At 36.6% G+C, this 25,071-nt stretch overlaps 5 protein-coding genes across 11 annotated transcripts; 2 read left to right on the plus strand and 3 right to left on the minus strand.

Moving 5' to 3' along the window:
* Nucleotides 1–94: 94 nt before the first annotated feature.
* LOC138178253 (mutS protein homolog 4) lies at nucleotides 95–6,510 on the plus strand. Its single transcript, XM_069109913.1, has 16 exons — nucleotides 95–226; nucleotides 380–530; nucleotides 603–673; nucleotides 770–918; nucleotides 1,082–1,275; nucleotides 1,465–1,586; nucleotides 1,664–1,881; nucleotides 1,974–2,171; nucleotides 2,255–2,441; nucleotides 2,542–2,681; nucleotides 2,779–2,882; nucleotides 2,988–3,207; nucleotides 3,301–3,516; nucleotides 3,597–3,805; nucleotides 3,943–4,132; nucleotides 4,264–6,510. Exons 1-16 carry the CDS (start codon nucleotides 130–132, stop codon nucleotides 5,146–5,148), a joined length of 3,351 nt encoding a protein of 1,116 aa, XP_068966014.1. The 5' UTR covers nucleotides 95–129; the 3' UTR covers nucleotides 5,149–6,510.
* Nucleotides 6,511–6,602: 92 nt separating this feature from the next.
* Nucleotides 6,603–10,595, minus strand: LOC138178081 (protein scarlet). 5 transcript variants are annotated; one of them, XM_069109549.1, is made up of 14 exons: nucleotides 10,142–10,595; nucleotides 10,000–10,048; nucleotides 9,507–9,556; nucleotides 9,294–9,433; nucleotides 9,047–9,217; nucleotides 8,618–8,856; nucleotides 8,373–8,562; nucleotides 8,252–8,289; nucleotides 8,049–8,157; nucleotides 7,713–7,940; nucleotides 7,494–7,629; nucleotides 7,291–7,396; nucleotides 7,028–7,128; nucleotides 6,603–6,889 (listed from the first exon to the last, which is right to left on the minus strand). In XM_069109549.1, the coding sequence occupies exons 1-14, from the start codon at nucleotides 10,302–10,304 to the stop codon at nucleotides 6,714–6,716; spliced, it is 1,896 nt and encodes a 631-aa protein (XP_068965650.1). In that variant the 5' UTR covers nucleotides 10,305–10,595; the 3' UTR covers nucleotides 6,603–6,713. The 5 variants fall into 5 exon arrangements, 3 of the variants coding, with proteins under 3 accessions (XP_068965650.1, XP_068965651.1, XP_068965652.1); XR_011172593.1 differs by having other exon boundaries at nucleotides 6,850–6,889; nucleotides 7,254–7,396; XM_069109550.1 differs by lacking the exon at nucleotides 7,291–7,396.
* A 1,274-nt stretch (nucleotides 10,596–11,869) lies between these two features.
* LOC138178077 (protein white-like) lies at nucleotides 11,870–16,267 on the minus strand. 3 transcript variants are annotated; one of them, XM_069109543.1, is made up of 11 exons: nucleotides 15,738–16,267; nucleotides 15,136–15,406; nucleotides 14,645–14,955; nucleotides 14,305–14,503; nucleotides 14,074–14,212; nucleotides 13,622–13,952; nucleotides 13,393–13,524; nucleotides 13,239–13,284; nucleotides 12,830–12,935; nucleotides 12,526–12,697; nucleotides 11,870–12,395 (listed from the first exon to the last, which is right to left on the minus strand). In XM_069109543.1, the coding sequence occupies exons 1-11, from the start codon at nucleotides 15,837–15,839 to the stop codon at nucleotides 12,285–12,287; spliced, it is 1,920 nt and encodes a 639-aa protein (XP_068965644.1). In that variant the 5' UTR covers nucleotides 15,840–16,267; the 3' UTR covers nucleotides 11,870–12,284. The 3 variants fall into 3 exon arrangements, with proteins under 3 accessions (XP_068965644.1, XP_068965643.1, XP_068965645.1); XM_069109542.1 differs by having other exon boundaries at nucleotides 11,871–12,395; nucleotides 13,056–13,284; nucleotides 15,738–16,265; XM_069109544.1 differs by lacking the exon at nucleotides 11,870–12,395 and having other exon boundaries at nucleotides 12,561–12,697; nucleotides 12,799–12,935; nucleotides 13,056–13,284; nucleotides 15,738–16,266.
* A 536-nt stretch (nucleotides 16,268–16,803) lies between these two features.
* On the minus strand, nucleotides 16,804–25,038 carry Pi3K92E (phosphatidylinositol 3-kinase 92E). The gene is made up of 11 exons (XM_069109534.1): nucleotides 24,451–25,038; nucleotides 24,052–24,370; nucleotides 23,487–23,945; nucleotides 20,430–20,861; nucleotides 19,901–20,331; nucleotides 19,468–19,761; nucleotides 19,078–19,356; nucleotides 18,682–18,951; nucleotides 18,264–18,578; nucleotides 17,721–18,183; nucleotides 16,804–17,632 (listed from the first exon to the last, which is right to left on the minus strand). The coding sequence occupies exons 2-11, from the start codon at nucleotides 24,193–24,195 to the stop codon at nucleotides 17,501–17,503; spliced, it is 3,219 nt and encodes a 1,072-aa protein (XP_068965635.1). The 5' UTR covers nucleotides 24,196–24,370; nucleotides 24,451–25,038; the 3' UTR covers nucleotides 16,804–17,500.
* On the plus strand, nucleotides 21,015–23,446 carry Spindly (spindle apparatus coiled-coil protein 1 spindly). Its single transcript, XM_069109555.1, has 7 exons — nucleotides 21,015–21,154; nucleotides 21,266–21,512; nucleotides 21,608–21,911; nucleotides 22,017–22,137; nucleotides 22,205–22,514; nucleotides 22,642–22,798; nucleotides 22,870–23,446. The coding sequence occupies exons 1-7, from the start codon at nucleotides 21,142–21,144 to the stop codon at nucleotides 23,386–23,388; spliced, it is 1,671 nt and encodes a 556-aa protein (XP_068965656.1). The 5' UTR covers nucleotides 21,015–21,141; the 3' UTR covers nucleotides 23,389–23,446.
* Nucleotides 25,039–25,071: the final 33 nt, after the last annotated feature.

Here is a 25,071-nt window from a genome sequence, read left to right on the forward strand (position 1 = left end):
TTGGAATCGCCAAATTTTTTCTCCGAAAAGAATGTAGATGGCGCGCATAGTCTTACGTATCTATTTGCCTTCCATTTTCAAACTCGTTGTTGCACATTTCACCTTGATTTTTCGATCGATCCAAGGAATATGAACGTAATACGAACTGAAACAGCTTTAAATGCACCAAGAAAACAACATGAGGCACGATTCTTGCAAGAATTCAACCATCCGTTAACGAAAGATCGTACGTAGCGATTTTGTTGCGAATACGTATAACCAGAGAGGAATTTCCTCTCCGATATAACCAATCATTTTTCCGCACGATTTTTTATCAATCCTTTACTCTTTTTCATTTTTCTTCCATTTTTCTTTCCGATATGTACGTATATCCTTGCAGATAGGAAATTTGACATGAAGACAAAGCGAAGGAGAACCAATTGGAAATCAACAGCTACCACTTCGAACGACTATTCCAAAAGTCCGAAATTTCGTAATGCTCCAGTGTCGTCTTCTTTATTAACCAGTACATCGCGTTATTGCGTTACCAGGTAAGCCTCGAATGAAACGGTTTGAACGGTTGTTCCTTATCGATAATGCCATTCGGCCATTATTACAATTAGATCTGCAACAAAAACTACCACGGGTCCTTGTTCGAGCTTGCTCGAGTCTGCTTCTGGTGGTACAATTCTCGGTTAGTTCTTCTTTCTCTTCTTTTTCTCTTTATTCACTTTCCGGATAATTATACATATAAATAATTAATTAAGTATAATATGATTCGATCGAACAGCCATAACAACCGGCCGAGGTGATGCGAGATCGGAAGTAGGGATGGCCGCGTTGAATATCCGATGTCCACATTTGATTCTTTGTCAGATCAGCGATGCCCAGACTTATATTAACGCGTTAAGCAAATTGTATTTATTCGATCCAATGGAAGTAAGTGCTTTTGAATACATACATATTTCCATCTATCACCGTATTAGATTTAAAAAAGTTTCAGAGCTAAAATTAATTGAATTGATTCTTTGAATAAAATACTATGTGTAATCGACTGTGTTCGAGGGGCGAACCAATGATAATGGCGGTTTGAATATTGTAGGTTTTGATGCCAGACACGATATGCGAACGTACCACGGGAAAAAGTGCCCTTTACAATTCGATAATGGAGAAATTTCCTGAAGTAGAGCTAACCGCAATATCTCGTGTACACTTTAATGACACAGTCGGACTGGAACGAATCAAATCACTTTGCAACCCTGAATACTCCTCGGTGGAATTATTCGTTAAACAAAAGTAAACGTTACTTTCGGTCGATAATAATGTGATTATGCATAATATATGTACCATCCTCCATTCTTTTTTACGTATCTAATAATGTATAATGAAAAGCGTAATAACGACAATATAATATAAATATAATATAAATCTGATACGTGGTCTTAATGTTTTCAAAGTCGAATACATGTTGATGCATGATTACAGATATTACGCATTAGCCGCGGCTGCAGCACTAGTGAAATACGTCGAATACACTCAACGTATTATTTACACTCCAAAATCGATGAAAATCGAATTTCAAGGATCACCGAACGCTACTATGATAGGTAATGGTGATTGTATCGATAAAAAGAACTAGTTGTAGAAGATATAATAGAAAATATTATTGACTCCATACTCGTAGATTTGGAAAGCGCACAAAGCTTAGAGTTAGTCCAGTCGCAATGTGGTCGACGAAATATCAATTTATTAGGTAGCTTGGATCGTTGTTTAACGCCAATGGGTAGGAAACTTTTACGCTCGAACATACTTCAACCCCCTTGTGAAGAACGCGTGATTCTCGAACGACAAGCCGCCGTTACCGAACTGGTATCCAACTCTTCGTTACGTGCGTTAATCCAGGTTCAAATTTTATTATTTCTTTCTGATATTCGATTTTATTATATCGTCCTGCTATTCAGCTTCAATTTTTTTCCCCATTTTGAAACTTGTAGCCCATCATACGACGACTTTATGGCGCTGATAGACTTCTGGCTTTATCGACGATGCCAGCTATGCACGAAAACAGCGTGCAAAATGCAGAGCACAATTTAAATTACGTTTTGTTATTGAAAAATTTATTAGACGTCATACCCGAACTTGGGAAGATATTATTAGCTGGTGAGAGTGACCTCTTGCGCAGAATTCAAAAGGTTCGTGTAAATTTCCCACCGTGTCTTATCATCGTACGTACGTGTATCGTTGTTATCCTCTCTATTTTTTTATTACCCTTTAGAAACTGGAAAGAGACGAATTTCGGTTAATGCGAGAAAAGATTGTCGAAACTATACATCCAGATGCGAGATCGGTAACTGGATACACATCTTCGAATATGCAACGTTGCTTTGCTATCAAAGCAGGAATTAGCGATCTGTTGGATGTTGCTCGACAAACCTATTGCGAATTAATCGATGATATGAAAAGTTAGTAAATAAAATTATGTTCGCGTTTTAAAAAAAAAGAAAAGAAATAAGAGACCTTTATATGTAAAATGACCCATTCGTGTTCCTTTTCTTCCGGTAGCTATGGTGGAAAATTTGGCATCCAAACACAAATTAACTTTGTCTCTAAACTGTAACGCTTCTCTGGGCTATCATATTCAAGCGATATTGCCGCGAAGTTTAAATACTGAAAACTTTAATGTACCATCCGAATTCATAGAGGTAAATATTTATTTTCAAGTATTGTTATTACATAGCAGTTTTGAACGATAACATATAATATAATGAGAATATAATCGGATGATGATGCAACACCTAGGTACGGAAGAATAAACGAACGTATACGATGACTACCAATGCGCTTGTAACATTGAGTCAACAATGTACAATTGCATGTGAGGAATTACACTTAATGAGTAACGTGTAGGTATCGAACGATCGAAAAAGTATTTTTATACTAGTTAATCTGCGATGAATTTTCAATGCGTTATATATGCGTAATGAAATACATTATTTTTCTATAAACAGACTTCTCGGTAACTTGCTACAAAATATTCGAGAATACATTGGCAGTATGTTCCAATTGAATGCGGATGTCGCAGAACTGGACCTGATAACATCCCTTGCTCAAGTCAGTTCTCTTCAGACATATACGAGACCATTGTTTGGATCCAAATTGGAATTAGTTGAATCAAGACATCCAATAATGGATGTTTTTAGTCTGGATGGTCCCATACCTAATGATGTTGTAATTTCTTTTACTTCGATATACATACACATGTACCGAGTACTAGAAATGTCTACCTTATGATCACCTTTCTTATTCCCTTTCGTGTTACAGAATGCATCGATACCTCGGAATCTGTATGTAATTTCTGGACCTAATATGAGTGGCAAGTCGACTTATCTTAAACAAATTGTTTTGTTGCATATAATGGCACAAATTGGTTGTTTTGTACCAGCCAAGAAAGCGATGTTTCGCATTACAGACCTCATATTCTGCAAGATAGCTATCCGTGATGATATCGAATGCAACGCTTCCACGTTTGCTCTCGAAGTAAATAGTAGTACTTCAATGTCAAATGCATGTATATATTTTTTCTAATTGCACTAAACTATCAATTTTTTATCATGTAGATGAAAGAAGCTCAGTATATTTTACGTTGTGTTACGGCAAGATCGCTCATCATTTTGGATGAGTTGTGTAAGGGTACTGCTATCGAAGAAGGCGCTTCAATCGCTTGGGCCATATGCGAAAAACTTCTGAATACAACTGCTTTTATTTTTGCTGCAACTCATTTTTCTTATCTAACGAAATTAGCAGATCTATACTATAATGTGACAAAGTATGATTCTTTTCCATGTAGATTTAGTAGCGATAAATCTCTCTCTCTCTCTCTCTCTCTCATACTTACTCTAGAAATATGTAATTATCTATCTTCGACTTTTTCATAAAATAGCACCTTAAATTATCATATTTCAGTCTACATTTTGAAACGACAAACGTTCGAGGACCGGAAACTGATAATTGCTCCCACCGATTAACCTATACTCATCGATTAAAATCCGGTGTGGCAGCATATTCTGACGATTATGGTATCTTTTTAGCTGAATTATCTGGTTTGCCAAAGGCAGTTACGGAAAAGGCACGAAGATATGGTTCTGAACGAGTGGTATTTATCGTCTGTTAATTCCTATCGTATTATTCCTATTACTATTACTTTCTCTCTTTCTCTCTCTCTCTCTCTCTCTCCTCTCTATTATTATTGTTCCTATTGTGCAAACGTATGATTATTTCTGGTAGGTTACGAATCAAGTCACAGCGAAATCGAATGTATGGGAAAAAACATGTTATAGCATTCTAGTTAAGTTGTACGAGCTTTTAGAGACTGAAAAGTTTCATCAGGAGCAAGTGATCTCACTTATCCGGCGCTTCGTAAATCTTTGGAAACATCAAGATTGCAAAGACACTGTACAAGAAGAAAAGAAAACGACAAATGAAAATGACATCAACACACAGAAAAGCAATGAAAAGGATATCGACACACAGAAAGGCAATAAAAAGGATATCCACACACAGAAAAGCAATAAAAATGAATACGTAGAAGAGATCGTATCCAAGAGAACGAATATCATATATTCTGGAAAAAATTCTAATGAAACGGAACGACACGATACATATGAGACTGCAATTTGTACAAATACCAGGTCGAAAGAGATTCCTCTTGTCTTATCTAATACTACAGGTACCGATACCTCAATGAAGGCACATCAGATACAAAGTGAAACTCTTAATTTTGAGAATGATTCGTCCAGCATAAAACATAACCAGTATTACATGTCATCGAATCACTCGTTCAATTCGATCGATCCTACATCTTCTTATTTAGTACCAACTGAAGATATTTCGAACAAATCTGACAAAATTTCGTTATCGTCGGATTATGTACAATTTCATAAACAGTTTCTGGAAGCCTGTGCTTCTACAGGTCCTATCATCGATAAAACTATTCCATCTCCATCGTTTATTCCATCGAACGAGTTATCATCAGTATCGATGTCAATGATCGAAAAATCAACATCACAATTGTTCGAATGCTGTCTCTCGGATGATGATTTCGAACTACCCGATGTTTCTTGCACCTCAGTTCTTACAAATTCAAGTCAATTGACGATTAACGGAACTTAAGTGGCTAGGTTCAAAGTTATAATTTATCTTATTTTCCTTGATACACGTTAGAAGTACATTCATAATATTATAGTAAGCAATATTATTCATTTCGTTTTACTTTATGTATTCTCCCTTATTTTTTTGTAGTTTTCTTTTAGAAATAGCGCTATCAAACGTATTAGTCTAATGTCAGCATAGATATGTCTGTAGACTAAATGATTAAAAGCACTAGGATTCACACATTTGTCTCATTTTTTCCTTTATTCTTCTTCCATTTTCTCACTCTTTATATTCGCAAAATTATTTGCTTTTACATTTGAATCATAGCTATTCGCTTTTTCTTTTTACCGTCAGATTTATTTCCCTTTTCTTCCTCCCTTTTAAGCTTCTTTATTTATTTACGTTCATTTTTCCACCCTCCCACGCTTCCTTTTCCTCTTTTCATCTTCTTCCTTCGCTACTCAAACTTTCCATATCCTTTTGTAGCATTTTTTTCCTTTTCTTCTCCTCGATTCCTTTTCCCACCTGTTATTCTTTATTCTTTCCTCCTACAAATGAATATTAAATAGTTGACAAATGAATATTAAATAGTAGTGTCACACTACCGCTGTGTATGTATTACCTGAGATGTATGTAACTTGAGACGAATTATGCGATAGATACACGGAGATAGAAACATGGAACATAATCCTCAAACCTTTACAAACACATAATTATACATATGTATACTGAAATAGTATGCAATTTCTTTCGACATCGGTGTTACGTCGCGTGAAATGGTCCATGCGACATCCTTCAGTGTCTGACCGTCAAGGCCCAAGCCCCATTCGACAGACGCTCGATAAACCTAAGGCCCCACCATAAACCGAATCTTATTAGCTTTCAGGAACCTTTAATCCTGCAGGTATGTTCGGTTTATAACTGGTATTTAAAACAGTCCTTAGGTTTATTGCACGTTGGTCACCCCCGAGCCACGTCGGTAGGAGGCTTCCTCCTCCTATCTTCGCTTATTAATATTGGCTATAACCAATGAGCATCGCGGATCGTTACCCTCGCTGTCCTAACGAAAAGTGTGAACAACGAATCCACGTCCTTAGTTCGAAAGACACAGCCACTCCGAGCTTTCCTCCGTAATCACATAAGAACGAGCTTCGCTTATTCTTCGTCGTTAGAATAGTCAACATGTCATTACCGGGTTTCTATCCTTAAAACAATCACTTACTTGACTTATACATACGCCTCAGTGTAACTATCTTCTTTACAAAGTTGTTGGAAATATAAATTTTACAACCCTGTGAATCGCAGCGTTATACCACCTCAACCACCCCTATTATCTCAACGGAAATCAGGGGATGATTTATTCGCGGCGTCGATTATTATAATCGTAACGGGAATTTGCGACTCCCGTTGACGCGTTTCCTCGCGATTGCGTCTCCCCGCGATTGGTCGAAAATACAATCGGTGTTTTTCCACTTTGAATTTTAAAACCATATTTTATTCTTACTATTATTTAATACACGAATATATTTTAAACGAATACAAACAAGCCAGCATGGTAGTCGATATCGTGATATAGTACTTTCTCATTTGCATCTACAACGATTCCATAGACACACGCAGGCAAGGATGTGAAAAACGAGATAAATAACGACCATTGACAGCATGTCCATCCAAAAATTAGTTTCATCAAAGTCGTAACGATGTAGCACATCGACCCCTTCGGTGATGCAAGGTAATTCAGGATCAGTTGTTTCACAAGCTGCAGATTTAGAAAAGGAACGGTCCAATGTTACCATTTGACATACATTTTACAGTATAATACTAATCATAGCCACGTGTATTGACGAGCTATTACGTATACATTATCTTCTATATAAATTGGCAAAGTGAAACTTACATATATTATGCACACCGTTCCATTGTAGAATGGAAAGTGCTTCGCTGGAGTGTAGCAACCAAGAAATGTATTTAATCCATTGGATGTATAACGGTAACGATCTGAAATAAGTTAGTAAGTTAACTGACATATTTCCAATTAATTCATTTTTGCACGCAAGCACATGCACGTCACTTGCATGCACACAGAAAGGTGTTCTTCCTTTTTCCTCGCTATCTTTTCTTACCACCTAGAGCTAGAATACAAGCCGTAATTAAAAGTACCCTAGTTTGAGAAAGGGACCCATAGTAATCATAAGAATATAGTCGAACGGTATTAAATAAGCCATGGCTAACGGTACGCTCTCAAATGCCGTTGAAAAGAAACATCCTGAAACAAGTTTCCGTCAATACCGCTTAATTCTCCCCTTAGATTCTCTTTTAAAATATCCAACTTTTAGTTTTATCGTATAGATAAATTGCTTTACCGCACGCAGTCGATACGTTTATAGTAAGTAGGAGCACAAGTAACGTGAACCCAAAAGTTTCGACGTTATCTCGCAATCCAGCTAACCAATATATGATCGTTGCAAATAATAGCGGCTCTATTATTAAACCAGGTATCTGGAATTCATGCATTTAGTTTTGAAATAATTTCCCTTTAGTATAACACTGTGCGAGGGAATTGCTAATGATTCTTTACTTGCCAAAGAAAGTATACGCGCAGCATAGTACAGATAAACCGGGTACATCCCAGCTCGGTACTCCCTTCGAAGAAGCGGTAGCTCCTGCGGTATCAGGGCTAACGTAGCGTACATTGGAAAAAATGCGTTCTCAGACACCAAGATGAAAATGACACCTTGCGTAGCTTGAATTCCAAGCTGATCAAAATTTATAGCACCCACGAAGCACAAACCAGCGATTGTCGCCACGCTCTGTTCAATTTGTCATCTTAGCTTTAATTATTAACTCATTATGACTGTATACGCTGTGCTATTCGGTACTAAATTCTCCTTTATCTTTGCACATGTAAAATCACTTACCACTTTCTGAAGTATTCGAATAATTTGTACCGATGGATCTCTCAAAACTTGCAAAAAGTGTCGATAAATCAACCAGTAAAGCCGTGAACAACATCGCGCTTCTTTTCTTCTATATTAAATAGTCATAATATACAGACATACGTGTGTAAACAAGGATGTTAAACAGCGATCAGTAGATACTTGAAATTTTCTCAAATACTCACGTAATAAATTTGTCGTCAGAAAGCAATTCGGATCTAAACTGAAGTGATAATACAAAGAAATTGTTACTTCGTGTCTTATTATTACACTGACTAAAAGGCAAAGAAAAAGATGATCGCTTACATTCACAGAATGCATCGATTGCATCTGCGTTTCTAATATACGATCGATCTCGTTATATGCTTTACTAGTTGAGAAAACATCGCATATCTCGTGAGCTATTTCTTCGCCATTCTCGTTCTTTGAGCCCGTAGCCACAATCGCTATCAGGAAGTCTGCCGGATTGTATTTCCGCGGACATTCGTATCCTTGACTGAAAAATGAATCAGTTTAATGGAAAAATATCGTTTTACATTACAGAAACGTACCTTGCAAAAAATTCCACTGCCTGGTCGATTCCACCTGCAAACGCAACTCGACCCTCGGCAATTAATATTATTCGATCGAACCAATTGAATATAGTGGAACTCGGTTGATGGATGGTGCACAACACTGTTCGTCCTTTCGCTGCGAACGATTTCAGTTGAGATATCAAACAGTTTGCCGAATGCGAGTCTTGCCCGGTCGTTGGTTCGTCCAGGAACAATATTTTCGGATCTGTTAACAACTAAATAAAATCTGTCAGTACGTTGCGTCGTCGGAAATGACGATAATCGACCACGATACAAAGGAAAAGAGAAAAAGCAGCTGAAAGTGTGGAAAACGAGTGAACGTTCGAAGAACAACTAATAATGAAGGAAGTTTGAAAGCGAGGCAAGAAGATAAAATATTATACAAAGGGGATGATTGTATCATACTTCCGTGGCAAAGGACAACCTCTTTTTTTCACCGCCAGATAATACTTTGTCGTCGTTGTCACTACCAATTCGTACATCGCGCCTGCTGGTTAAACCAACGTCTCTCAATAAACTGTCAATTTTTCTTCGAATGTCTAATACTTGTACACTTCCGTCGAGTTTCATTCGAGCCTGCATGAAAAATCGAAAAATGATGAAATGAGAATTTCAAATTTGGCAAAAAGTGTGTACTGGATCGTATACCTACCATAAACCAAAGATGTTCGATCACTGTCATCGTTGCGACAAATATATCCTCTTGATGCATGTAACCACTGTTATGCATCATGTAAGAAGAATCGACTGGCGTTCCATTTGCTCGTATATCACCGTGGATTAAAAGTTCGGCTGTGAAGAATCGGAAACTAAGATAAAATATTGCATCGATATCGAGGAAAAAGAGGAAAGAGGAAGGACTTACGTCCGGTGCGAAAAGCCAGCGCTGCCATCAATGAACTTTTGCCAGCACCGCTGAATTAAAACAAAAGTTTGAAACGAGTACGAGAAGTATTTAAGATGTTGAAGCTTAATTATCGCAAATTATGAGCACAACAAAAAATGTTAACATACGACAGGGAAAGAAATTTTGATTTATTTAACTCTTTATTAAAATCGTCAAAAAAAAAAAAAAAAAAAAAAAACACTTTGAACCATTCTATTGATTCAAAATGATACTCGAAGTGTACCACGATAACTAAAGAATGTACATTTCCGATAAAAGTCATTCCAAATCGTCAGAAATAATACAGGGTTTTTCAAAGACGATTTAGAGACAATTTCGGAGACGATAAGCTGATAACTCGCTGAAAAAGAAAGAAAGGAAAATAGAAGGAGGAAAGAATAGAAATTTACGCGGCATACGTATAATTTATATTTCGATGATATTTGTTATAAATTTTTTAATAGAATACTACCTTGCACCAATTATCGCTGTTAGATCGCCAGGTTTGGCCGCACCCTTCACTGAAATCGGGAAATATCGTCGATTATAGCTGTTTGATCGGATCGATATTTATTTTACGACAAATAAGTTCGATAAGAGCCACGATTACACACCATTATTGATTAATTGCTTGCACATGTTCTTTCGTCCGCGATCCATTGCGTATACAGAAAGGTCTCTCCAGGTAAGCGTCACACCTCGCAAACAAACCGTATCCTCTTGCGTAAGGTGAGCTTGAGTTTTGGAAAACCACTGATTTTCTTTTAAAACATACATCGTGATCGATCAGAAATCTTGATCTTAATTATCTTCTACCGATTACACTGTTTTTATTAAAAACACCAACGACCCACCAACCGGACAGCCGATTGAACCGAGTTACTCCACAAATAAGATTGTTACTGAACCCACAGCTACGCGTAGCTCTTGCCTTCCCACTCGACGCGTACCTGTTCTGCTTTTCGCTGTTCTCTCGGCTTGGAATAAAACCTTGGAACGTACATATACATATGCATAATCTGCATGGTTTTTCTATTATTCTTATTGTTTGATAATTATTTCATTAATATACAGTGTGGTTGGTAACTGGTGGTACAAGCGAAAAGGGGGTGATTCTACGCGAAAAAAGAAGTGGAAAATATAGAATAGAAATTTTTCGTTCGAGACTTTGTTTTCGAGAAAATCGACTTTGAATTTTCGCTCGGTACGCGTGCGGTACGTTATAACGGATCTCACTGTAGATCGTTGTCTCGATGGAAAAATTTAAAAAAAAAAGAAAAAAAAATTGTTATTCTATATTTTCGACTTCTTTTTTCGCGTAGAATCACCCCCTTTCCGCTTGTACCACCAGTTACCAACCACCCTGTATAATGAAAATACCGGAGGTTCTCACTGTGAATCTTATGATATACATCTTAATCACTTAGTAAGAACGAGCAATAACTGAAAAAATATCATTTCTAGTAGTTATGCTTTTCTTCAGGCACGAATAAACGAAAAATATACCATGTAATTGCTGAGACAACTAGTAAATGGTTATCTACTACTAAATTGTAACTTGTACCAGTTGTAAGGAAATATAAAATAGAAGGTGACTAAGGAGGGTCGAAACCAGATTAGACGTATTACAGTAATCGAAGATGGAAACCTTATACGTGTTTCGTAGAAGCCGTAAGAATTCCTCGTCCACGGTACCCTTTCTGATAGTATTTCCTACATACGATCACTATGAGAAGAGTTTCGTTCGATCTTTGCAATAATCAAGTACGTCTTTTCTATCGCAATGTTCGTCGGTAATTAGAAAAATCGAAACGTTTAGCGAGATGTTGGAAGAAGTTAAAAGTCAAAGAAAAATTAACTCACGATATCGTGCAGAAATTTGTTACCACGAAGCTCCGATAGCTTGGAGTTCGATAGAACTGAAAGTATCGCGGAATATGCTTGTCTGTGAAATTTCAAGATTTAAAGCAAAATATACCTTTCCGTATAAGAATGTTTTAACGTGTATTATCGAACAGATATATCCGTATGTAGTATGTTTCTTTGCTATTTCTTTCTTACGTATACACGGTCGGACGGTGTAAATAACAACCGGTTTGTTAACCGATATCAGAGCCTCAACCTGGAAGGATGGTCAACTACGGTGTACTTGTTTTTTACCGTCTACCGTTTGTCACCCGCAAAAGTTAACAGGAAACATCGACGGAATAATCTCACGGCTATATCGCTACTTTCTTTCGTCCTTCGTTTTTAATATTTTCTCCGTTTCTTTGCGGTAAATGCGTATGGCTGGAACGGAACGAAGATTATAGACACTAATACGTAGTCGAAAAGAAGGCAATGCGTATTTTTTCCAAAATATTTTATTCGCTGTAAAACAGTAGTACAGAGTAGCGCTAGTTTAGTGTATCTTTTAGAAATAAATGAAAAAATGCAAGATTTTTACACACAGGCAATATACATGCATATACATATAATATAAATATACGTATAATATACAATACAAATATACACGTAATTTACGTTTGATATTATCCGATTAAATTACATAAAATAACTTGGATTATTTTAATACGATGATATAGATAACTAATAAATGTTAAAATTAATCATTCGTCGTACATAAACTTATAGATAAATAACATTACGAAGAAGCGTTATCCGGCGAAAACGGCACTGTTTGTGCGAGGTTCTTGATATCATAGCAACGATTGGCAGCGATCATAAAACGTAACTTTTAATTGCGTACTCTTTTTCCTATCTTTGTTTGGAATTGGTCCAAGTCTTTGACAGTAAAGCCAGAAATGCCAAAAAACGAAATGCAACGATTAAGGCGAACAGGCAGGCGATGTCAGTCCAGAAATGCTCCTAAAATCGAAAACAATGAGCAACGAATATCCGTATAGCAAGCATGAATATACGAAAAAGTATAAAGGAAGATATAAATACGGAACGACAAGCATACGAAGTGAAATATAATATAACAAATGACAAGCACCTGTTTAAAATTGAACGTTTGCAAAACCATTTGACCAGATTTAGGGCAAGTCGCGTTGCTTCTTGTGCATTCTATAAACTCTACTTGCGACCATTGATTAATAAGAAGAGCTTCGTTACCGTAACGAAACCAAGATAAATAAGAGAACCATTTAAAGTAGGATGGAACGGACCTGTGTGAATAAGATGTAAAATCGACGTGTGTATAATACATATATGTATATGTGTGTGTGTGTATGCAACATTAAATAATATTTATTAGATCGTGTAATACTTGTTAGATTTAATGGAACGTTCGCCCTTACGCTGTATTTAGGAAAAATCCACCAAACAGCAGAAACGGTATTATCACAGGTGGTCCGACAGATAGCGCCATGGATAAGTTGCTGCTGACACAGGATATTAAATAGCCTAGAAAAAATAATGGAGAAGAAAACTTTCCCATACTTAATTACATACAAAACTACCACTGCATATTTTTAAATGCACGTACAACTGTACCATATGCGACATCAAAAAGAAACAACGTACCGAAAGACGTGGAAACATTTGCGACAAGCGCAACAATACCAGCGGTAATGAAAAAGTGATCGATCCCTGGGTACAATCCAATCATGGGATAAGCGATGATAGTGAAGAGAAGCGGTACCGCGATGAAGATAGGTGCTTCTGCGAGTGTCTTACATAGAAAATACACATCGGTACGATACATACCGTTTCGGTGTTCTCGTAAAAATATCGGCAACTCTGCGCAGAAAACCTAAACATAAGGTAAGTGATACGCTTAAACGTATACGAATACGTATTAACAATCCGTCTAATTTCTTATTTTCTTCTTTATATACTAACATAAGCAAATAAATCTTACATTGATTACGGCAAAAACATTCTGAAAAGTCATGTTAGTCAGAAATATAAACAAAGCACCATTGATGTTCATTACTCCGTCTTGATCTAACCGTTGATCGAAATAAACGATTCCGACCAATAGAGACACCATCTGGAAGAAACGGTAAATATACGTAGCACGTTTTAAAACGAATCCAATTTTGCCTACGATCGATTGCAACGCGGTATTCGTTACAGTAAGCACTTACGACGGTCTGCAACAGGCGGACTTTGATAAGGATCGGTTCCTTAATAACCGATAGCCAAGAACGCCATAAAACTGCATGAAATTGTTCGCACCAGCTTGCTTTATACGGCGATCGTTTTTTCGAGTACTTTGCATCTTGCAGAGAGTCCTCGAATTCGCCGTTTACTGCCTCCGCTTCCAATGCAATCTTAATACCATGATCGCTCTTTTGGAATGTGTCGCACACGGTATTTATCGCGTGACGACAGGATGTCTCCTGCCCTGGCACAACCGCCAACATTTGAACAAAGTAATCAGCCGGGTTGTAATTACTAGGGCAAGCAGCGCCGAGTCTAGAAACATCGTTTCGCTACTTACAACAACTTAGAACTTAGAACAACGCTACTTAAAAAGATGAAAGCACTGATTCGATATACGTAAGTATAGATGTATGCACGTCTGTCGATTACTTACGTCTCGAAAAAGGTGCAAGCTTGCGATGTTGTGCCCATAAAAGCTACTCTCCCTTCGGCCATCAACAAAATTCTGTCGAAGAGAGCGAACAATTCCGACGACGGTTGGTGCAATGTAACGACGATCGTCTTACCGCGCGCTACGACATCACCGCTATCTCCCATTAACCATTCTTATACACATACTCGTATATCCAATCTACAATCGAATCTATCTATACGATCGACTTACCAGTTAAAGTTTTCAATACGGAAACCACTTGATGCGCCATAAAAGAATCAAGACCTGACGTAGGTTCGTCGCAAAACATCAACGGCGGATCGGTAAGAACTTCCGATGCGAACGATAGCCTTTTCATTTCACCTCCAGAAAGACCTTTGATCCTACCTGGTTGTCCGATCACCGTATTTTTGCATTTGCTCAGAGCAAGCTGAAAACCACAAAGAACAGCTAACTCATCACGCGTCGCAACTGTCATAAATATACACAGGTACACGGGTTTACATACACATACATACAGTTATGCACGTATGTTTATCTAGATAATATTGTATACCCTCATTCGACGTACCTCGTTGATTACTTGCTGTACTCGATCGAATCTCTGTTCCATAGGTATCCTTCGATCCATGCGAACCATAGCTTGAAACAAAAGATGCTCCTTAACGGTCAAAGTGCCAACGAATAGATCATCCTGTTGCACATATGCTGTTCTCGATGTCAATATCGTAGAAGATACTCTTCGTCCATTAGCAGCCATTACACCGGATGCAGTTACCCCAGAACCCGAACGAAACGTCAGCGCATTCAGTAACGTTGTTTTACCAGCACCCGATGATCCCATAATTACTAATAATTCGCCTGGATATGCTACTCCACACACTGTAATTTAATTTTAGTCGATCCAATTTTTTGCACTCTAGAACAATCCTACCTACGTAATGAATTTCCATAGCTTCGCACAAGTTCCAATATTTCCCACTTTTTCCTTTCAACTTTCGATATCTTAATCAGGTATCTTAATAAGTATATTAATCAATGCGTATATAATTACAATCGTACCGTCCTTCAACAAGTGTCTTCTTTCGACTGGTTTCTTCCTCCTTAAAAGACTGTCCCATGGCTTCTCGTCTCTTTTGGCAGCATACACGTTCAAGTCACTCCATGTGTATGTAATTGATTCGTTTTCGATACTGCCGGTAGAACGAGGTATTAACGTCGCTATCAATGGCGTTACCACTGTACTCGAAGAATGTAAGATGGGCTTTAGTTTGAACGACGATGTATCGGAAGCTGTCTTACACGATGCTGCTGTTTTTCCATTTCCTTCTCCCTATGATCAAACGGGGAAGTGATGCAATTTATAGAAAAGATCTTTAGTAACAAAATATTATACTTTATTTTATCATCCCTATCCCTAGCCTTGTATCTCCGATGCTTTTCTATACATTTATTCAGAATCTAAAATTCTTGAAATGAAACGAAAAGAGATAATCCCGAGAAAGCTGTCAAGTACGAAGGAAGCCACGTACATGATCGTAATCTTAGTTTACGTATCTATTCATCGGTCAAGCTATTGTCTGACTGATTTCAATATTTTTTCTATAAAAAAAGAATAACGCAAAAACTTTGCTAGATTAATATTTTGGTTGAATATTGCTTACCATTGAGATCGCATTGTACGAGACCGTTTGTGATTTATTTCCGCTAAAACTAGCAAAGTCTCTCGATGAAATTAGTGGTTCAGTTTCTTCTGTAGCAGTCATATTTTCTTCTCTATTCTGGTTCAATTTCTCATCAATTTCATCTATTCTTCTAATCGTCCTGAGTACCACACGTACCACCGAACATAAATATTATCCCTTTTACGCATTAATGCCTACTATTGTAACCGAACCGGTTTCTACCGGTGCACCGATCAGTGCACGCAAACTACAATCCTTTGTTTACCACGCGATTGGGTCCCAAGACAGAATAAATCGATGTAATCTTTCCTACCGAGGTGCCGCTCGATACCGGACATGCAGTTTGTCCCTTTGAAACTTTCAAAAGAAGAAAGCACAAATATTCGAACGGACGCGCTCGTCACTTATAGTTTCTTTTATTACTTGTATTATGCTTCAACTTAATCAGCGTGGAATCGTCGCGCATCGCGAAAACACACTCGATTCGATGCGTTCAACTCGGTGCATGACGAGAGTAGAGTTTAGGCGCGAGGTAGCCGCAAACGAAGTATATACATAACATTCTCGGGTTGCCAGTCTCCCACCTCCTGTCTGCATTCGTTGTTCCGTCACCGTCGTTGTGTCAACTTATGTAACGTGACTCCAGTGATCCACGAGCTTACCAGCAACGCGACCAATAACGTAGTAAAAGAATCCACACGACGGCCTTGCACACGTAATTGCATTCGATATAACTATTTTCTCTCATCGGTTTTCATTATACGTGTATGTTCGTTTAAAGCTAGTTCTCTTATGATACTCCCTTTCTTTTCCTTTTACTTCTCATCTATGTATATTTATTTGCAAAATTCTGAAATTACACCGTCTAAGACATAAACATTGTTTCAAAAGATCAAACCCTACACGTCAGCGTGCGTATTTATAATTCTTTCCCAGCTTTTCTGTTTATATTCGGTAACAGTGAAATAATTTAATACTGTAAAACAAACATTTCATAAATCTTTTTATAAAGGTTGTTCGAATAACGAAGAAGGAAAACAGAAGATGAAGAATAACTTCGTTTATTACAATCGATACAATAGTATTCCAGGATTCAGAAATTTCGTGGATTATTCAGAGTTTATTCCAAGCCTTTGGCCATTCTTTGTTACAATCGGAAGATTATAAGACTGCTGGTAGAATAGCACAGCCGTGATACTGCAACAATCTTGTCAGGCGAGCGAATTGTCTTGAAACATTCCTTTCAAAGTAACGCCTGCTTATCTTCTGTTTATGAGAATCCTGCGATCGCAATGTCAACCAATGATATGTACTATACACGTATTTCGCTTCTATTTTCCGTCCACTTATCATAAGTGGCAAAAAGGGGGGTGTAGCATATAAATGTACAATAAAGAATCGAACGCCTGTGCGTGCGTAGTATGTGGTAATGTGTATGAAATATAGAGAAAGAAATAAAGAGGGAAAGAAAAGGAGTCAGAGAGGAGGCGTGGGGATAAGGATGCGCACGCGTTACGGTTATACGGCAACGAGAAAAATAGTTGCTGGTGATCAACAAAATCTGTCTAATCATTCCATCGTTTGCGTCTCTTCTTTACAGCAAACATGTATATTCTTTCCGTGAAGAATCATTCATCATCCAAATCAAGTTTTGCACATTTGAATGATACGATGACACTTGTTCGTCGATAAGCATGTGCCAATCGAATTCATTCGTTTCAGTTTGTTTTATTTTGTTCCGCTCATGTCGTTTTATTGTTTTTCGACATATTATGAGAAGCCCAGTTTAACGAAGTTTTCCACGAATTACAAAGAGCTTCGTCAAATTTACTCCTAAAATGTTTTTGTGCCTCGCTTTCAGACATCTCAAGTACCTATTTATGAACAATCGCATCAAACCTCTAGCTAACATATGTACTCTTTCTAAATTCAGAAGAAAAGAAAAAAAAACTGATAACGTACCAGAGTATCTCTTAAATAATTAAGATCTTTTTCCGATGATAATTCAGGTAATCCCGTTGATATCATCATAGCAAACAATGATAATATTAGACCTCCATGTTGTCGTAGAACGAGGAAAGCTTGTTCGCAGTGACTCTGAAATCGTTGAAATTCAACTGCTTGACCCTTCTTTGTCTGACCCTTATTTATTACATGTACGAAATCATTGGTCAACACGAAGGGCACGCGTTCACGCCTGAATCCAAATTTCTCTTTAAAGTGTCCAAGTATGTGACCAAAATCAACGTGAAACAATTGACCGGTTTTCTTCACCATTATATTATCCGAATGTCTATCCGCAATTCCGAGAACATACGTAGCCACGCAATAACCCGCGCAACTTAAAGTAAATTCCTCGATAGCTCTATTCAACGCTGTCTCGGTGTGATTATGGTCTTTCAACCAAGCAAGTAAAGATCCTCGTCTATAGCGACAAAAATAATTTGAAGAATATAATACAGATTGTGTGTCGTAAAGATACATAATTTCTCTATTTGAATATACCTAAAAGCAGCAGTCGCCGAAAAAGTGCCTTTTTCCTTTTGAATATTTGCAATCGTTTCTGCATTTAGAACCACCTCGATCATGCCAACTCTATTTTCCGTTGATATGCAACCGTAAGGATTCATACGTAAATCCAGACCTTCTTTTTTCCACAGCTTATCCATGATTCGTAACATCTGCAGCGTAAGCATATCTTGCCTCAAATCATCTCCATGTTTCAATATCAAGTAAATATCATCACCGAACGGATCAGCATTTTCAAAAACTAACCAAAGTGGCCGCATCTTGCTGTCCATTACTCTACATTTCTCGATTCTGTAAACGATTGATATTTTTGTAAAAAGCCCAATGAAAATAATAAAGTTGCTTAAGATAATGAATACAAGTTTCTGCGTATCATCTTAATGCAAAAGCTTACTTAATGCGTTTCCATCGAAAACTTGGATCCAATGGATTTAAAACGTTTGACAACGCATCTTGACAATGAGGTTCTTGAATAAATTCTTGAAATCCTTGTAACGTGGCTTTCCGATCTTTTCGCTGTTTTATTTGTTCAGAAGCACATTTCAATTTGCCCAAACATTCCATTTGTTTAAACAGCGATCGCATATGCTGTTGGCTTCCTCTACAATACGCTTCTAATATTAAACCAAAACGAACTGATACAGCGCCTACTTGCATCTCCGATCTAGCAAAAAGTGTTCATAAAAGAGAAATAAGTGATTATATAAGATATTAGTGAACTCGAAGAAATACGATGAGTACGAAATAAAAGAAACGAATCGAATACAAATGGAAAATATACAATACCAACCTAAGATGCCAGAATAAGAAATGACCAATGCTTCGATTGTTAAGAGCACGTCTCAGTAGAAACTCCGTCAGTTCACAAGATAAATAATTTTCGTGTTTTAACGCTTGTACCAGCTGCAATAGATAAAGGCTCAAATCTTCGTCGCTGACATCCATTAAACAACGCACAGCAAAACTTCGAACATTTTGATCAGCGTAAGCATAATCCAATAATTCAAGTGCCTTTTCGACGGGTAATTTGGGCCACTGTTGCACCAGCGCCGTAGCTTCAGCTACTTCCCTGTATACGTCGAGAATCGGAAAGTAGATTTAAACGTTCTCTTTTTCTATGAAAATGGACGATGTTAAAATAACTCCTATCATTTGGTATTTCGAATATTTAGATTTTCACCTATGATCATTCCATTCCACGCAGTGCAACAACCTGGCCAACAGCGTGGGTATCTCAAGAAGACAGTGATGCCTTAATGTCCACATTATCTTTCGTTCTTGCTCGTGAAGCTCGTGTAGTGGATCTCTATCCGCTAATAATCGAAGTTGCTCGAGTTGCTGAAGCTTACCGACATCAGATTCTTGATCAGGTTCTTCTTGGATCGAACGTTCGGCAGATGATTCCCGTAACTTTCTCGCATATTCCACCATTTTCTCCGGAGTTGGATAAAGAACGGATTTGTCTTTCCCATAACTAATAGAAATACGCAAACAGACAAACAACTCTAATGTATATAGGATAACGGAAGTGGAGTATAGAAACGGAGATTTTTCAGGAAATAAAAAGAAGAAAGAAGAAATAAGAGAAAGAAAGAATAAAAAGACTTACTTACTTTGGAAATGTTAACATTAAAGCAGCCGCTCTATCTATATGGGGATTTGAGACTACCGTTCCGAGAGGGTGCAGAAGATCGTCGTTTTGCATGTCCTCGGCATACGTCCACGTATAGAGTGTCATTGCTCCCGTTTTTAATTGAGATTTAAAGTCATATATGGTTGTATTCGCCCAGCATAATGGATTTATAAAAAATTCCTGTTTGGTATCTTTAACTAGTCTACGACTTTTCAGTCCTTTCGCAGTCTTACTAATTTCATATAGAACAAAACACAGCCTAGCCATTCGTGGTATATCCCGCACTTTTATATCAAACCTCAACGGTTCTTCCCATTCGCAACTTCCGTCGGAACTGACAATAGTTTCTTTAGTCTTCTGGCTTTCACACAGAGATTTTCCACCATGAAAAAGGCCAGCTTGAAGGCCAATCTGTAGAAACGAAAATTAAAGAAGAAATATAAATCAGCTGCTGTAAAAGATATCTTGAAACGAGTCACGTTTACCGATTACCGAAACGTGATTCATACCTCAACGGTACGATGGGCTGCATCGCAGTTTAATCGTGATATACCATTCACAGTAAAAACAAACGGTTCCTCTATTTTCCAAGCAGATATATGTTTACCCTTCTTACGTAGAGTTAACGTAGAAAAGGAAGGCCTTGTACGTTGTAAGGTATCTACTTCTACGTTCTCTGCAGTACTTTCTTGATCAACAGAGACGCTATCTCTATTTAGAGTAACCAATGTAGGAGTAATATCTTTCGCTAAACAATCTTGAATATAACTAAACTGTATTAAAGGATAATCTCCAATTAAATACTCTTCCTGTCCGCAAACCTTTAGAGTAAAATCGTTTGGGTGTCCTTTTGACATTAAAGTGTTTGCTCGTTTATTTAAAATAGATACCAATAACTGATATGGCGTCGTAGTGTGTGGTATTTGAAATGTGAAGGCCGTCTGAAATCAAATTGCAATTGCACGCAAATATTGTACATATGTCTTTTAGGAAGATAAAATAGCTTTTGTCTTTTAACGTTTAGTTTCAAATGTTCCGCCTTTTAATGTATAGGCGGAACGGAACCGGAAATAACTGAAATAAGGATCGAAGAAGTAGAAAGAGGGGGACAGACGAAGAGAGAGGGAGAAAAGAAATTGAAATTGAAATAGAAAAGAAAAGCATATCAACAACAGAGGTCTGTGCTTTTTACATACCAACTGTAATTGAAAAGAAACAACAATGGATTGGTTAGGTAAGATGAACAACGTGTGCGTGTGCCGAATGTTGATTTTTCAATAATGTTCGTCGTGTTTAAGTTTGAATGTACAAAAGGTAACTTAACCTTTAACTATGTTGACACAAGATTCAATGAATGAAGGGTGCAATGAAGAATATACCGAAGATTCTGAAATACTTAATCAGAGTCGTTCCTATAATGTATTAAAAGCTGAATACGAAAAATGCAGACAAGAAAATCATGATCTAAAACGAAAACTTCGAGTAAACGAAGCAATGCTACGGGAGGTTCATGAGGCAAATGAAATACTTGAACGTTCTCATGATAAACAAATTTCCGAGAAAAAACAATATCTTTTAAAAGTCGACGAAAAGTAAATATACGAAATTTCTATGCAGCAAACAATCGTTTGTTAATCTCTTTCTGTTAGATTCTTCTTCTATTCTTTCTATTTGTTTTTTGTTTTAGACATCGCACTTTCACGAAAGAGTATGAAAACACAATTTTGAATCTAGAAACGAAATTAGAGCAACAAGCGGAAGAAATTGAAAAATTACGACAACGTGCTGATCAATGTATAAAGACTGAATGCGAAGCTGTTATTGTAGATCAATTTGCAAATCTTTCTTTCGAAACAGACAACATCTCCCTAAAAAAACGCGTCGATGAACTTTTATCGATACTACAAGAAGAAAGAAAGAAATATGAATACGCGGAAGAATTGATCGCAGAATTAAAATCTCGATGCGACCATTATGAACATTATACACGAGTGAGGAGCGAATTATTCATGTATTTGATATTGAAAATTAAATTATTTATACCCGTGATCGTGAATCTAATAAAATAAAATGCAAAATCCCTTTTCTATCGATAGAGTATCAAAGAACAACTAGCGGAGAAAGATCAAACTTTGGAGGAAATTCGCACAGAGCTTTCTTTGAAACGTACAGAACTGGAATCACTTCAAATGGATCCTACATGTAAATCACGCAAAGGTAAGCACCGATGCAAATTATGCAATTTCATTACTGTCACAGACTATCTAACTCACTTTTTTCTCAGGCAATTCAATATTTGCTGAAGTGGAAGATCGTCGGCAGAATGTAATGAATAAAATGAATGTATTACGTGAAAAGTACATGGAACTCAAACGCATATGTAAATCACAAATTATGGAGATCAAAAAACTGAGAACAGAACGTGTTGCAACACTTAGGAAGTTGGATAATGACGCAGATCATACATTTACAGAAAATGAGGAATTAATTAAGAAATACAAAAGTAGAATATCAGATCTTGAAAACAAACTGAAGATTGAAATCAAGAAAAATAGTAATTCGAAACAATTGAATTGTAACGATACATCTTTTAGGTACAAAATGTTAATCAAATTATATTATGAAATTATGAAATTCTGCAATAACCAATATGTTTTTGTTCATTGCTGTGTTTCTGTACTTTCTTGTTTCTATTTTTCTGTTCTATTTTCGAAATTATAGGTACTTTCAATCTCTGGTAGATACTCAGAAAAAAGAAATGGAAGAACTTCGTATAAAAGTTGAAGATCTTTGTACAAAACTTCTGATGCAAGAAGAAACAAATATGAACATCACCAAACAACTACATTATTGGCGTTACAAAGCTTCCTCTTTGGAGGTAATTGTTTATATTTCTGATGCCTATAGAAATGAGAATGATCTTGTGTAACCATTTTTATATTTTTAAAGGTTCAAATGTATGCTGTGCAAGCAGAATTGAGATTAGATCTTATGAATGATGCAGAACATGAAGTTTCAAATGTACTCAAAGATCTCACACATAAGGCAGAACATGAAGTTACAAATGTACTCAAAGATCTCACACATAAGTATAATACTGGTGCAACAATTGATGAAAATCAATCCACTTCTAACCAAAGAATAAAAAGTTCTGCTCATGCACTTCCATTAAATTATTCTCTTGAAATTGAGCGTACTGGTTGTTCGGTTGAGAATCCAGAAGAATATAAAACCCACATACAATTAACAGACAAAGAAAATAGCAACAATACTAGCAGTGATGTAGAAGTCAAGATTATTACACCAAAAAGATCATGCAAATTTGAGCATAACCAAAGTACTAATAACGATGAGAACAAACCTTTCCACTCTGTGGAGAATACAGCCATTAAGAAGAGTAAGGTCTCACCAAGCACAACAGAACATGAATATCCTGTTGTTTACATACCAACTAATTTCAATGATTAATAAAAATTTGTTATATAACATGCATACCCGATATAGAGAAATATTTTAATTTTTATATACAAGTGACAATAAATGTAATAAAGCAGCTGTTGTCTTACCTCTGTATTCTCAAATTTAGTGACAAGAACGATATTCCCATCTTTTAATCGACATTCAATATTTTTTGGTATTGTGGCAGTTGGTGCTAATCGGGTAGGAAACTGGTAACGTACTTTTTCCATCCAAGACTTCTTTTGTCTTGCCATTGCAACTTCATCTCCTAAAACTCTCATTTTCCATCTGAAGTCATTCACTTCTGAATTTTTTAAGGCTGTAAACTCGTGTAATCCTTTTCCAATGAGAAGACCAATTTGGGAATCTAAATTTCTATCGCTTTTAACACCTTCACGCTCTATAACTTTAAGCACAGAACAAAATGGTTTTATATCACATAAACGTCTTGTTTCATCTCGTAGTTCTTCTGCTTCTGCATTAGAGTTGATACATGAAAATACATAGGACGGAGCATCTTTTAATGTACCATGAAGAGGATATTTGCTGGCTTCATCCCAGAGGTCCTATGTAAAAATATATATTGACATTGATATTTTCAGTTACTCTTGTTTATAGCATATAAAAAAACAATATTAGTCTTGTTATTTTTTTATTAAATTTTTGACCTACCTCTTTAATTTCGGCCAAAGTGATATTGCGATTAGTCTCTAAGGGTATAACGACCCCATTTGGCATTAAACAAGTTAGTTCAACAACTTCCGTGGGTGATATTGCCCAAAAGTTGTAATTGTACGCACTCGGTATATGTACCATTGTGTTAAATCTTCTCTTTAGGATGTAGAAAAATTTAATAAAATACAAAGAACCGTAGCTCAAATGCAATTAATTGAAGAAAAAAACACGAAATGTATCGTGCAAGTCGCATCGCGACCGAAAGTATCCTTTCTCTTTTAAGCAATATGACTTCATTGAAACGTTTGATAACAAGCTGTATAATACAGAAAACAATCATACGATCAACATATCTTTTCTATGGACCTTTTTCTTCATTTTTACAACCATACATACGACTGTAAATTTTATTCAACTATGAATTTCGTAAAATTGTATACTGAGGCTAAATAGCAAACTTGCTTGGTTTTTTTACTAATTATTATCGATTGTATTTGTAAAGTTCAGTCCATCGATATCTATTGTGTGCTTTAATACAAAATGTAACTTTGTTCGACTTGGATCACAACTAAAGTCCATACAATCGCTTCTCTCTGTGTACGATACACTACTAGTCAGCCATTATTTTTATAAATGCATTCTACCCACCTACTTACACGTACATTTCAGTATATACGTGTATATCAAAGCAAAATTAGTCTCTTTTTCTATTGGGTCTCATTTCAATCGGATTCTATAATGCTGTTTCTTTAACTTCTTCATAATGCCTTTTAACTTATACTTCTTACTGTATATTTAATTTAATAATCTCATATCATAATACAATATTTCTAGTCCAAATATTGATCATTGTTTAATTTCACTATACAAAATAAAAACATAAATATACGATAATAATGTAAAAGTCCCTACTTGGCTCCGAATTAAAAAAGTTCTAGATGTTGTTATTTGTTAATTCAATTTGACAAAAAGGTTTCTAAATACAGATCAATCAACGTGAAACGTGACATACTAACT

Source organism: Bombus flavifrons, chromosome 3, assembly GCF_040668555.2.
Source record: "Bombus flavifrons isolate JBK064 chromosome 3, iyBomFlav1_principal, whole genome shotgun sequence".
NCBI classification, from domain to species: Eukaryota; Metazoa; Arthropoda; class Insecta; order Hymenoptera; family Apidae; genus Bombus; species Bombus flavifrons.

Bases quoted from the DNA above. Each gene is read 5' to 3' on its own strand.
- LOC138178253 (XM_069109913.1), top strand. From the start codon at position 130: ATGAACGTAATACGAACTGAAACAGCTTTAAATGCACCAAGAAAACAA. The intron at 674-769 runs GTTAGTTCTTCT...TCGATCGAACAG, and splicing joins TTCTGGTGGTACAATTCTCG to CCATAACAACCGGCCGAGGT. The intron at 2,172-2,254 runs GTTCGTGTAAAT...ATTACCCTTTAG, and splicing joins TCTTGCGCAGAATTCAAAAG to AAACTGGAAAGAGACGAATT.
- LOC138178081 (XM_069109549.1), bottom strand. From the start codon at position 10,304: ATGTATGTTTTAAAAGAAAATCAGTGGTTTTCCAAAACTCAAGCTCAC. The intron at 7,941-8,048 runs GTAAGTGATTTT...CAAATTGAACAG, and splicing joins TTCGAATACTTCAGAAAGTG to AGCGTGGCGACAATCGCTGG. The intron at 7,397-7,493 runs GTAAAGCAATTT...AACTTGTTTCAG, and splicing joins AAACGTATCGACTGCGTGCG to GATGTTTCTTTTCAACGGCA.
- LOC138178077 (XM_069109542.1), bottom strand. From the start codon at position 15,839: ATGACTGCTACAGAAGAAACTGAACCACTAATTTCATCGAGAGACTTT. The intron at 14,504-14,644 runs GTACGTCGAATG...TGTGGTTTTCAG, and splicing joins TACAGCAAGTAATCAACGAG to CTTGCTCTGAGCAAATGCAA. The intron at 13,285-13,392 runs GTAAGATTTATT...CCTTATGTTTAG, and splicing joins ATGTTTTTGCCGTAATCAAT to GTTTTCTGCGCAGAGTTGCC.
- Spindly (XM_069109555.1), top strand. The intron at 21,513-21,607 runs GTAAATATACGA...TTTTTGTTTTAG, and splicing joins CTTTTAAAAGTCGACGAAAA to ACATCGCACTTTCACGAAAG. The intron at 21,912-22,016 runs GTGAGGAGCGAA...TTCTATCGATAG, and splicing joins ATTATGAACATTATACACGA to AGTATCAAAGAACAACTAGC.
- Pi3K92E (XM_069109534.1), bottom strand. From the start codon at position 24,195: ATGGTACATATACCGAGTGCGTACAATTACAACTTTTGGGCAATATCA. The intron at 20,862-23,486 runs GTAAGACAACAG...ATTTGATTTCAG, and splicing joins CTAAATTTGAGAATACAGAG to ACGGCCTTCACATTTCAAAT. The intron at 18,184-18,263 runs GTATATTCAAAT...TTGTCGCTATAG, and splicing joins TCGGCGACTGCTGCTTTTAG to ACGAGGATCTTTACTTGCTT.